The sequence below is a fragment of the Synchiropus splendidus genome, chromosome 18, assembly GCF_027744825.2.
Source record: "Synchiropus splendidus isolate RoL2022-P1 chromosome 18, RoL_Sspl_1.0, whole genome shotgun sequence".
Lineage (NCBI taxonomy): Eukaryota > Metazoa > Chordata > Actinopteri > Syngnathiformes > Callionymidae > Synchiropus > Synchiropus splendidus.
This window is the reverse complement of record NC_071351.1, coordinates 13,857,351-13,869,778: the sequence shown is the minus strand read 5'-3', so window position 1 is coordinate 13,869,778 and position 12,428 is coordinate 13,857,351. Positions and strand designations below refer to the sequence as shown.

General features: G+C 43.2%; 2 protein-coding genes across 15 annotated transcripts in view; one reads left to right on the top strand and one right to left on the bottom strand.

The window, feature by feature from the left end:
* The window catches only part of ren (renin), a 31,640-nt gene extending 26,054 nt beyond the window's left edge, over positions 1-5,586 (bottom strand). The window contains exon 1 of the mRNA XM_053850515.1: positions 5,289-5,586. The gene's annotated coding sequence lies outside the window, so the exon portion shown is untranslated. The remainder of the gene's footprint in view (positions 1-5,288) is intronic.
* LOC128750174 (membrane-associated guanylate kinase, WW and PDZ domain-containing protein 1-like) overlaps positions 1-12,428 on the top strand; it is a 55,642-nt gene that overhangs the window by 11,953 nt on the left and 31,261 nt on the right. For 12 of the 14 annotated variants that reach the window (XM_053850509.1, XM_053850498.1, XM_053850503.1 and 9 more), the window contains exon 2: positions 3,154-3,270. In XM_053850509.1, the coding sequence (XP_053706484.1) occupies positions 3,154-3,270 (117 nt within the window). Of the gene's footprint in view, positions 1-3,153; positions 3,271-8,779; positions 9,039-9,089; positions 11,037-12,428 lie in introns of those variants that run through there. The other 2 variants (XM_053850504.1, XM_053850505.1) reach the window with 2 other exon arrangements.

Sequence of the window (12,428 nt, the reverse complement as noted above, 5' to 3'; positions counted from 1 at the left end):
ACTATTATGACTGGTGCCTGATATGTTTCATGGTTCTCTTTTGCACTCTGATTTCCACCCACATCCCAAATTGTCATGGTGGACTTTGAATTCTCGATGGGTGATAGTTTGGCAAGTACATTGTCATGAAGTGAACTTTTTCTAACCCAACTTTCGTCAATCATTTATACAGTCATTTGCTGAAGGCCGTGTTGATGATTTTAAGTTGAGGATTTATTTCTGAATAAATTTGCTGTGATGTTCCTCCGGGAAAAAGTCATTTCCCTCTTTGCACTTCGACGTCTGGAGAAAATGAGTTCCACTTGGCTGGTATCCCACCCTGCTGTAAATTACTCCTTTTATTTACAATTGCTGTTTTACTGATTTATCGCTAGGGGGCAGCATCTTATAATCTCATCGTACATCACTCAGCTGGTCAGCCACGGGTTGCCGTGACAACGGTTGTGTGGGAAGCAGACTTTGAGTGTGGATGCATGTAGACACTGGGGGCAGTGTTGATCTGAAAAACGGCAGTTGATACTGTATGTTTCCAACACACAGCTCATAAATATCACGGTGTCACTTCCAAGAATGTGTTTGTCCTTTATAAGCTCTCCTCATTTCCTGTTCAGTCTATCTTCAGTGTATCTCTTCCGTGCTAGAGTCAGAGCTGTGCCGTTCCCAGCTGTCTTGTCAGCTGCAGGAGATTCTCAGGTAGAAGCTGTGCTGATGACAGCAGCGACATGCTCCTCCTAACTGCAGCTGATTGGCTGATGTTTTAAGCTGCTCTGCTCCTTGCTACTGACCAACATGTTTTGACATGCAAACGTGGCGTCTCCGCAATGCAACTGAGGTCACATCTGCCCTGGTGGTCATATGTTTTATGTAAAAATGATTCCTAAAGAGTGATTCACTCGCAGTTCGGGTGCGTATACGTCCTTCTCTCCGAGCAAAGATGAGACAGTGATGCATAACTAGATTTAAGGTTATGTAATGCTGACTGGAGGCATGAACGATGGGTATAATCTGCTCTTATTTGGGTCAAACCGGTCTCTGCTCTTCACTCTCCATGTCTCCATCGGGGGACAGAAGCATCACATCATTCCTCTGCTCAGTTGCAGCACTGAAAACAACAATCACTCCAATCACGCCAGCTACGATAACATCTCAGCTTCCAGGAAACATCCCTCACCTCACTTGTGACTCTGTTTGCAGGAGGGAACACGCATATATATATATATATATATATATATATATATATCTGTATATATATATATATATATATATATATCTGTATGTATGTATATTGGATATATTTATATATTTTTATATATTTACATACATATTTATTTGTATGTATATTTATATATTTATATTTATTTATTTGCCCCAATGAAGGCCAAATATAAATAAGCAAATACATGGGTATCCTACTTAAAAAAAATAAAATAAAATAAAATTTGTCAAGCTGTTTGACGTCATGTAGCTCATAGATTGCGTAGGAGATAACGCAGGCTTATTTTTAGAACTACATTGGATGAAAATGTTTCTTTCACCATTTGTCAAGGTGACATTTCAACTTGCCAACACTGTAGATGACTATTAGGGTGCTGTACGTGGTCTCCTTTAAAACAAGCCTGCCACGGTGTTTGTCTGTGATCCAAGCCGCGTTAATCCTCATCAATATTTAATATCTGATGACTTTCTCAGTGATCATGCGTGGCACCCGGGCGGGCATCTCTCGGCTTGCTGCGTGTGCCCACAGGAGGGGGTTGTTCCTGACAGGAACCTTTCCTCTTGCGAAACAGAATCTGAGCCAGCAAAGATGACACGGCAGAGGAAACCTGCACACACTCAAGCTTGTACCTGTTCTCATAAACACAGTGGTGGACGTCAGATCAGATTATATGAGATGAACCTTTCTCATTTGGCACCTTTGTATTGGACTAGTTTCCACGTTTACGTTGTGACTACTCCTTGCTGATCACGGGCCATAATGGTGGTCGTCAGCTCCAGATGGTTGCTAGGTAACAATTTCCTGACTGTGTTTTGCCTGCGCTGGAGCAGTGGGCTGAATTCATTTGTATGTGCTGCTGATTTACGCATGTTGTATTGTTTATAAATATGGTGTTCACTCTTTCAGTGATGGAAACAAACACACCAAGCTTTTAAATATTGAATCATCCGCTTCTGTCTGATTCCATCAAACTGTTCTTTGTCATGGCTTATAAACATACGTATAGAAGCTGTGTTATTTTGAATGACTGAATGAATGAATTGGGATGGAAAATATGTAGTAGTTCGTAAAAATGATCAGCTAAATAATCATCTTCTCATTTCCGCTTTAGTGTTGAAACAAAATGTCTTGAGTCCTGAGTCAAAGTTGAGTTCATTTTGGTGTTAAAAATGTACATTTCACCTGTAATGTGTTAGTTGCAAACCTCATAATTGTATATGGTCTACTGAATTTTGAAATTAATTCAATAGTCATTTAAGGTATAAAAGCATCTCTCTAATGATTAAATTATGTTAAACATAATGTATGAATAATGTTGGTGGACGAGGAACTTTCTCTTGGCATTTCAAGTACAATACATTACAGTATTTTGCATGTAGAGATGTCTTTCGTAAGTGGTCCAAAGCATCTCCTGTAGAAATATTGTGCGTCGATTATATGGTGAATTATAGCAAGCGAGGTCTTGACGGAGTTGACACACATTTGAATATTTTTAATAGCACTATGTCATTCCAAGCTTGAGGTGAACACAGCTCTACTAGAAGCGTGAAGCTGAGAGAACATCCCCTCCCAGCACAGAACCGTGACACCTCCCTGAGGAAGGGATTGCCAGTAGTCCCAGACATACATGACAAATTTGGAAATCATTTAATGGTCCTAAATGAGACCCCGGCGTGAGCGCGAGCTCGGACCATCTGGCCCCATTGTGAGTGTCGGAGCCAAGTTCCAATCCCAGCCAACACCACAAACACCTCTGATTGGCTCAGTAGTGGGCAAGCCTCCTTATTTAAGCCTATCAGAGAAAATGTAATCAATTATACTGGATTCAGTTTTTTTTTTTCCACATCTGTGTCAGGCGTTTAAAAATTGACCCATTACATCATTGAGAGAAAGACGGTCTTCTTGATGCTGGCTAACTTGAGCTTTCTGTTTTGTAGGTCACAAGCTAAACAAGGACTTGAAGCACTACCTGAGCCTGAGGTTTCAGAAGTCGTCGCCAGACCATGAGCTGCAGAAGATTATCCGCGCCAACCTGTATCGCCACGCTGTGCCTTGTGAGTACCATCACTTCATTGAGATGCTCGGGGCTCAGAGTTGGGTCATTCACCAGACTTTTCACCTAATGACCTACTTTCACGTCTTATTTGTTTTGCATCCACTTTCCTCATTGAGACATTAGTTGGACTGTTGAAGCATAGTTTACATTTATTTAATTTTGAAATGATCTCATCTCATAGTCTCACCTTCTCTCATTCCTTTCCTTTTCGCCATCTACTCAATCATTCCCTGAATTATTCTCACCAAAGCATACTCTTGCGAATAAAAAAAGAAATCTTCTTACAGCCAAAAGTCCATCTCATCATTTGCACTTGCCTCCCTTTCAGAGAAAAAAAGATTATCCCAACTAATAATACCATTTGAGGATTTCAGTCTCTGTTTAAGGTTACAATTACCTTATTTAGTTGCAGTTATTTAAAAAAAAATGCTCAGCATCCTAAGTAATTTCCGAAATCTGTGTTTTTGGAGACTGTTTACAAGTCATTTGCTTAACAAATTTGCTATTTCATTCTGTCTCGGAATGTCTATTGCAATCAGCCATGTGACCAGCAAATCCGCTCGCGTAGCCTCGACGGGGATTATGATGTTCTGATATATTGAAAATAGATTTGTGCCCGATTATGTGATGAACATGCTCAGGCAAACATGGCAGGATTGAAAGGCCTCGGCACACAAAGGACAACCCGCCTCTACATTCAGATTAAACATAGGTGAAAATGTGTGCTGGACTGTTGCTGGTGAGACAGATGTTCTCAGAAGGAGTTGTGAAATATGATGCTGATTTGTGATGTTACTCAAAACCAGAAATAATTCAGCTTCATATATATATATATATATAGTGTTAAAGACTTGGCATTTCTGGCATCAGTTTATCACATGTCTACTGCACAAATTGCATTTGAAATCGCATCAACTGCTCGACTTGTGCTACCTATGCATGTAGTCATCTTTTATGGTCGTGCTATCATAATAGAAATGGCCGTTGAACTGAAGATCTCTCCACTTTTGATCAGTGAATCATCTCTCCATTCATGGAACGAATGACTAAATGAGTTGTCATGTAGCAGGGGGAGATTGAGAAGCAAGAGCAAACAGGTTCGAGGGATGTTGCTAGAGCTCAAGGACCTCTGTTTGAGAGGAGAAGAGACAACTTGGACAACAGGTGTTTGAGTCTCATGCCATTGTGGCTAGCTGCTTGATTAAACTATTGTTCAATGCACACAGAAGACCTACCCTGATGAAGGTGCTGATGTTCTGTGGTGACCCTTAAAACAGTGAGCCCTCAGAGCTCCCTATTGGTCGACTTGAATGAAGTTCTTGTTTCAAGTAAGAACCTCCATGATAAGCTAATGTTATCTGTTTGGAGTGCCATGTCAGTACCATGTACTGTACTGAACATGATACTTACATGTCCTAAATAATACTGACTTATTATGAATACAATTTTACTTTGCAATTTTAGTTTTCATTTTAAAAGTCTGTTTTTTGTTTTTGTCACACACGCACTCACACTCACAGCTACTGAGAATCTGGTGACCTATAATCTCCCTGCAGCCCCCTGTTTATTGTCTCCCCCTCTCCCACACAATGCAAATATAGTTTGGGCATGACAAAGCAGAATGACAAAAGCAATTAGAATTAAAGCCACACTTCTCTGCCCTCTGCTCCCCCCCCCTCTCCCGCGCACATGTGTTGCCCCTCTTCCTTGGCCTGCTTGACTCGAACAGGTGCCTCCACCCCTGGGTGATATTTGTCTGTGTTTATGGTGGGGCTTATTCCTCTTTCCCTCCTGCCTCTCGTGGTCGCACTGATGGTCATTGTTATCCTGTGCCCGCAAATTTTACAGCTGATGGAGAAGTTGGTCTCTCATGGGATTCATTTCCCTCTCACGTCTACAGCTGCCGCTCTGGGATGAGGGTTAGCTCGGCGTCATTCCAGCGTTACAGCCATGGAGTGAACCGATTCTCCCTCCCCCCACCTGATTCCCCCCCTCCCTCTCTCATTCTCTCCTTACTTCAAATCCTCCAGTGAGTGTCAGCGTCCCTGTGGCTCGGCTGTGGCTGCTGCTTTCCTCTGTCACACTCTAGCTGCTCCCACTGTCTCCCTCCATCTTCTCTCTCTCTCCCTGGCTCTCTCCTCCCCTCCTCACTGTCCTTCACTCGCTCGCTTCCTTGTTTTCCACTCCACTGCTGATCTCGGAGAAATCATTGTTGGAGACACATTTCTGTTTGCTGCTCACACAAAGAGAAGGATTATGGTGTGATTTGCCGGCCCCAGACTCACTCTGCATCCAGGCAAGTTGCAGCTCCTTATTCTCTCCTTCTCCGCATCATGCCTTTGCTGAAGCCTCTGATATATGCATGGCAGCGAGTGTGTGTGGCTGATGCTGTGTATATAGGCTACCAGAGAAGGTGGGGGTAGGGGTGGGAATTATATGAGGGGGAAAGGGGGGCAGTCGCTCCCGGAGCAAGCACGGCCAACCCAGGGGGACAGATGGCCACTAGCCCTGGTGGTTTTTCCTCTTTGGTTTTCTTATTCACCCTGCAGGCTTTTTATAAGGCCCACTCGTACACAGACCTTCTTTTCAGGAAGCAATGGCAGGTCTCCTTCACTTGAAGAGGAAGGGGGGGTGAGATGAGCAGGCAAGGTATAGCAAAGGGGAGGCGGGACAAGAAGGAGGGGATGCTTGCTATTGAGGCAGGTTTTGAAAACAAGGTGAGGTTAGGAGACGAAAGTGAGTTGGGGAGGGTGGCCTGAAATGGATGGAGGTCAGGTCCAGATGCTGTTCAAACAAAAGCACTTCTCTGGGGGGGGGAATGGCAGGGTGAAGTGTGGCACTCGCCATTGTGTGTGTCGCTGCATTGCAGGGTGCTGCCGGGGAGCCTCATGCTAATGACGGCCATTCATTCTTGTAACGGATGAGTGGGCCCCAGCTTCTGTTTGCCTGATTTTCACATACGCCCCAGCTCATACTGTGGTTATGTGACCACGTATCTGTGTGTGAAAACGTGATTGCCCTCGTGCGCAACAACAGAATGAAATATGTCTAGAATGTTCGGTGGTGGACGCTGGACATATACGTGTAGTAATGACGTATGAAGACAGGTGCAGACCGTGTGTGTGTGTGTGCGCGCGTGCCCATGCATGTCTCTGAAATTGTGATTAATGCATCTGTTTGTGTAGCCAGCCACATATGAGAGCAGGATTTACCCACAAACAAGAATCGCCGCCTTGGCTTGGTTTGATGAAAGGTCCTCGTGAAGATGTGAGCTCTTGTTGTTGTCCAACATTGCCAACATCTTGGGAATTACGACAAGAGGGATGTGGAGGCATTTTTCTCAATTTAGTTAAACAAAGAAGAGATAAATACAGCCAATAGTGTTCAAGTACTTGACGTCTCAAACTTAATTATACGATCTTTGATTCATATTTTACTTGACAAAAATAATCTGAGATACAATGTAGAGCATCTGAAGTTTAATGGTGAGAAAATAGTCTTGTTTCAAAGCCAGTGACGTTCACCTAGCAGATTGAAAATAACCAGAACTCGATTAAGAGCCTCCTTGCATTATCGTGTACTGTCATAATAATTCCCAAACTTGCAAAGAGAGTGACATGATTCTGAAACACACATCTGTAGACCCACTAAAACATGAGAGTATTTCCAAAATAAAGTTCTTCTCTTTCAAATGTCTGTGTATTTACTTTGGGAAGTGAATATCCTGTTTAGACTTGCAGATAGGCATTTGTCTTCCACTACCTGCTAACACTGATACAATAAGTCATTATGAATTCCCCCTAACTGATGTAAATAAAGTGACTACTGAGTCACTATGCTGTCCTGCAGCTGCAGAAATGCCTTCTATAGTCTTCTTTGTGAGGCAGTGGGACCTGCAGTCCCCTCACTAACCTAATGGCTTGTCTGAACTGGTTTGTATCCACAAATCGCTCTGAAAGAAATCCATCCCAATTTTCTGGAGTTTGTGTAACATTTGTGTCTTTGCTTTAATATGATGAATCCCGTCCAGGCATATAGAGGAAGTCTTCGACTTCCCGACAGAACAAAGATTCTCTGTTGTCGTCATGTTGACTTTTACAAGACTAATCTGTGTCAGAGATTCTTGTGATGGTTTGGATCCAGTTGGTCTGCACATCAACACACAAGTTTTTTCCACACAAAGAGCTTGAAGCTCTGAGTTTGGTCGGCCATGTCAGTTGTTGCTGTTGTTTTTGTTAGATGACTTGTTGTTTCATGTCCTGATGTGTGCAGTATGTAGTTCCCTTTATTGTCAAGTTGAGTTTATATAAGTCATACATTGCCTATGTGTCATGACGGCGTGTGTTAAACACAGGTGCTACTCCTTCCGTGCTGAAAGAGGATTGGCAGCTCCGTCTTTTCTTTCCACTATATATGTCGCAGCTGGTAATTAGCTCAGATTAGCACAAAGCTGGACACAACAATGTCCTTGAGTCTTGTTGTCAGGCGCATTGTTTATCTTAGACCGCTTTCTACCTGTGTTCTGCGTCGGCATAAATTGGTGGATTCAAAATATTGGTAATAGCTGCCAGTGTCACACAGTTATGAGACTGTTTGGTAACTTGCTGCTTTTTTGGACTCCCATATAAAACAAAACCATTGTAAAAGTGCCTGCTCTGATTTATTTAAATTTTCTCTGCCTGGGAAACTGGTTTGAAGGTTCATCTGAAAATGTGATAAGAACTGTAATCCATCTGTTCTGGAGAATTTTGGTGAGCCTTTATATACCTCCAGACTCAATGTGTGAAATCAAGTCTCCCAAGTTTTAGGTAGACTTCAGGTGGTTAAAGCATGTTAGCTGTATTGTGTACCATAATATTCCATGTACAGTTACTGTTGGGGATGTCATCTAATATCCTCACCATGTTTGGCTGGGTCGCATGACTCAGTGATCGCTACATGTAATGAGAGCAACCATCTTTCTTCCAAATGTTGATCAGGTTTGATTCAGTGGTGTTTGGAGTGGGTCGATGTTCACGCTAGTAGAAACCTGTCTCCCGGGTAAATCCCCAAAAGTCGAAAGCAAATCCCTTGAATGTGAAAGATAGGGGTAGTTTCTGTAACCGAATCTCCCATTTTGATGTGAGGAATGCTGATTGTTAACCCTGTCTTGCCTTTCTTGCCGCTATTTTCCTGTCTCTGTTTAATAGGCTGACAACATAATCAGTTTATCTCACACCACATGACAGCGTACCCCCATCTTAAATCTAAATCCCCCTGTCCTGTCACCCGGTGTTCACCCATAGCAAGGATTTCTCAGTCACTGGACCTGCACAAAGCGAGCTGTTTATCAGGAGGAGCCATGCGTTAGGTAATGTCAAGAGTCTGTATTTATGACTAAGATAGCAGGGAAAGGAGCGGGGAAGAAGAGTAAGACAGGAGAGAGAGAGGGAGGGAGGGAGGGGGGTGGCTGTGGGCGGGAGTATGCAGGGGGCTGTGGGGCAGCAGCCATTGGCCTCAGACTGAAACTAGAGGGCGAATAGCTCACATTGGCTTAGCCTCTAAGCTGGGCTGGACTTCTAATTTGCTCTGCTTGTGAAGCTTTGAAGAAAAACGGCAGCTGCCTGCTCGCCCGCATGAGCTCACAAGATGGGAAGCTAGCACTTGCTCACCGACAACTGGATGATCATTTTGGATGGAGCAGACGGCACAGCATACTGGATTTATCCCTTTGGATATACGTGAGGAATAGCGTGCAGAAAGGACGGCAACGGCAGCTGCGTTGAGGTAATTCTGTGACATTTACTTCTGCTCTTGGGAGTGATGCCCTGGCTTCCGGGATTAGATTGGAAAGGATGTGGGTGGGTGGCTGGGTAAAAAAGGTAGAAATACAAAAGCTGGAACACACAGGCAGGTGGACTGATTTAAGCAGAACCACTGCTGGTACAGATCTGTTGTGTTGGGCTGCATTTTGTGTTTTCTGTTGGTTGATGGCGAGTCGGTCCACATGTGATTGTTCAACCCTGTAGGAGGATGATGTTGAGTTGGGGCTGAATTTAAACACCAAGCTGTTGACACACTTGCCTGTTGTTAGAGGATATTATTCCTTACACAGCCTCCTGCAGCCACATCTTCTCTCCCCTCTTTACTCTGTCTCCTTCCCTCCCATCATCTTTCACTCCCTGACTCACCCCTCCTTCAGCTCTCTGCTTTACTTGTAAATTCAAATCACCTTCCTCTCTTGTTGTACATTGTCTTACCTATAAACCCTTGCTTCTTTATACACCCATTTTATTGTGTGAGTGCAAACTAGCTTGGATTGTCTGCTTGCTCACCATTCGTTTTAAGTGACCCCCCCCCTTTTCTGCCCTGTATTGAAAGGAGTGAGAGGTGGGGAGGGAATGGGGGGAACAGCAGGAGAATAGCGACTAGGACTCAGCTGTGGAGAGTGTTGTGGCGCGATCTGAAAGAATGGCCTGTTGTGTTGGGCAGTATTGTGTGTCTGTCCTCCTGCTACTCTGTCATGGCGAGCTTCATCATTCCTTTATTCCAAGCATTCGACCTGCTCCTGTTGGAGATATAAATTGCTGCCTAGATCTTATTTCAAGCTTAAATCCAGTGCTGGGTTTGTTTTTGAGAATCCTGGCTGGAGATTTGCGTGCCAGATCTGGAGGAGTACATTTGTAAATTCTGCTCTGTGCAATGATTATGGTAATTTTCCTCCAATTCACTGTGGTTGTATAAAAGAAGACAATGTTCTATGCTGCATCAACTTCACCAGTTCAGCAGCCACAGCTTGACCTAAATAAAATGATACACAAACGGCTCAAGTCTGGCCTCAATTTTTAATCAACTAATGACTAGCTTGCACTTGCATAACTTGGATGCAGTCAAAATTCCCTTTTATATGTCCATCTTATCATAGTTTTCAATAGCTACTGAAACTGATGGAACTTGTGTAGTTTGTCAAGTATTCATTAGCGCATTGGTTGATGATCATGTGACTTGCCTATGAGGAGTTTGCTTGCTAAGGTTTTAACATTTTACGAGGATGTGTGAGGATATGTACTCCATTTTATTCAAGTCATGACCCATCAACATGACGGCAAAAGTGAATCATTTCACACTTCTGTTCTATCCTGGACTGGATAGAGCTACAACTTCTTGACAATAGTCAACTATTAAATTAGTCTCTAACTGAGTCTTGATGTCATGTCTCTCTTAAGCAAAAGAGTAGTTTCATTTGTTATTGAGACGTGAACTGTATAGTTTTTTTGGTTAATGTTTAGTAGGTTTTTTTTGTTAGAAATTTTGACTTGAGTGGGTTGATATAGTTTTGTATCATGGTGCGAAGTGTTATCCTTGCAGGTCTTTGACTTTAATGTGCTATTGCAGTTTAATATTCAGTATGATTTATCACGTTGCTAGACAAACCATACAAGCCATGTTATGAGCACTTAAAATTCAAGTTTCAAAACAACATTTACTATGGCACTTTGGATACGTCAGAGGTGGCCAAAGTCTCAGTCTCACAAGTAGATGTGGTTGGTCAAACAATGAGGGAGGATCCATAGAACAGTTAATATCAAATGTAGCCATTGGTTATGACAAAAGAGCTTTGTTGAACTATTCCTGTTGTGTGTGTTTGTTTGTATGTTGTGATCTCATTGGTATCATGAGTCTTGTAACCCTTCAGTGTCCACTCTTGGTCCAAGATGATGTCATTTCCAATCCAGATTATGAAGTGCTCTTCCGAAACCGTTTAGTCCGGGATCCAATCTGAAGGTGGGCAGCTGTTTGCTTAATCATTAATCCAACTTGCCTTCACTACATTGATTCTCTCTCCATTCGTGTTCATTAATCATTGCGGGCCAGAAGTCCCTTTAATGGGGGATGGAGGTGCTGACTGGACGGTGGGAGGTTCACCTTGCTGTCCAGGTCAGGAGGATCCAACACAGTTTTTTTTTTACGTGGAAGGAATTGATGAATTGTGATATTGTTATGAAAATATTGTGCTGTTAGCGTCTAACATTGGCTCGACAGCATAATAGATGCAAATGGTCGGCTGCTCATGGTTTGTGGTTGAGACGCTCCCATCATCTGACCAGTGTATTAAGGGACTACTTGTGTAGATGAGGCCTTAAAGTGCTGCCTCAATCAATGCGGCTCTGGTAATTGGCTTAGCGGCCCAAGGGAGTTCCCTTCGAGCTCCCTGTGTGACTTTTCTTCCCGTTTGCTTTCACTGCTACTCCTCTGCTGCGCAGCCTTGCCTCACGTCATCTCTCAGCTTTTGTTTTCATAACACCCCCGACCCCATCAGCGCCAGCCATGTGTTTGTCCTGGAAACAATACTTTACTATCTGGTTTGGAATCACACCTAGAATGGTTTTGCTACTTGATACAATGGTGAGCTGCGGTTCTTTCCCCACCAGATAGACCACTGTCAGCGTCAGTTGGAAGTTTCCTCGGTCTTGTGCATCCAAGCACACAGCGGGGGTTAAAAACAGCAGATGTTTTGTTGAACCGGTGTGTAAGTGTCTATGGCAGTGGGTGTATCTGTGCGAGACAATGAGTGGAAGCTCCTCCGACCATCAACAGCAGGAAGGCGATTGAGGGTATCAGATGTCACTGGAGTGCTGTCAGCCGGCTGCCTATTGTTAAAGTAACAGGGCGTGTGTGTGGTTTTCATCCAAATATCTGTCTGTGAAGGATTGTGGTCATGTTGGTCTGTGTGTTTGTTTTACAATGTGCTCTGCCTTCCTCGGGGCTCGGAGTCTTCTGTTGAATCATAATTTGTCTGTGTTATTGATCTTACCTTCACATTTTTATCAGTCAATATTGCGTTGATGCAAACTTAGCACAAGGTCATGGAGTTGTGAATATGTTTTAGTTGTTTGTAGTTTGCAGAGCAGGCCAAATCTTGAGGCTTTTGTGAAGTTTATTTAATGTTTCATGAATATGAAATAAACTTAGCATTCAGAAAAGCATTTATAATCGTCACTACTGTAATGTACAAGGGCATATTTACGTCCAACTCAGTAATATGTGCCCCATAACCATTGGGTATTGATGATAGTTTGGCGACACACACTTTAGGAACACTGCTAAAGCTGGGTTAGCTTGTTAGCGCGATCAACCTACTTCCTCCTGATTTCACTCTATGGGAATGTAATCATT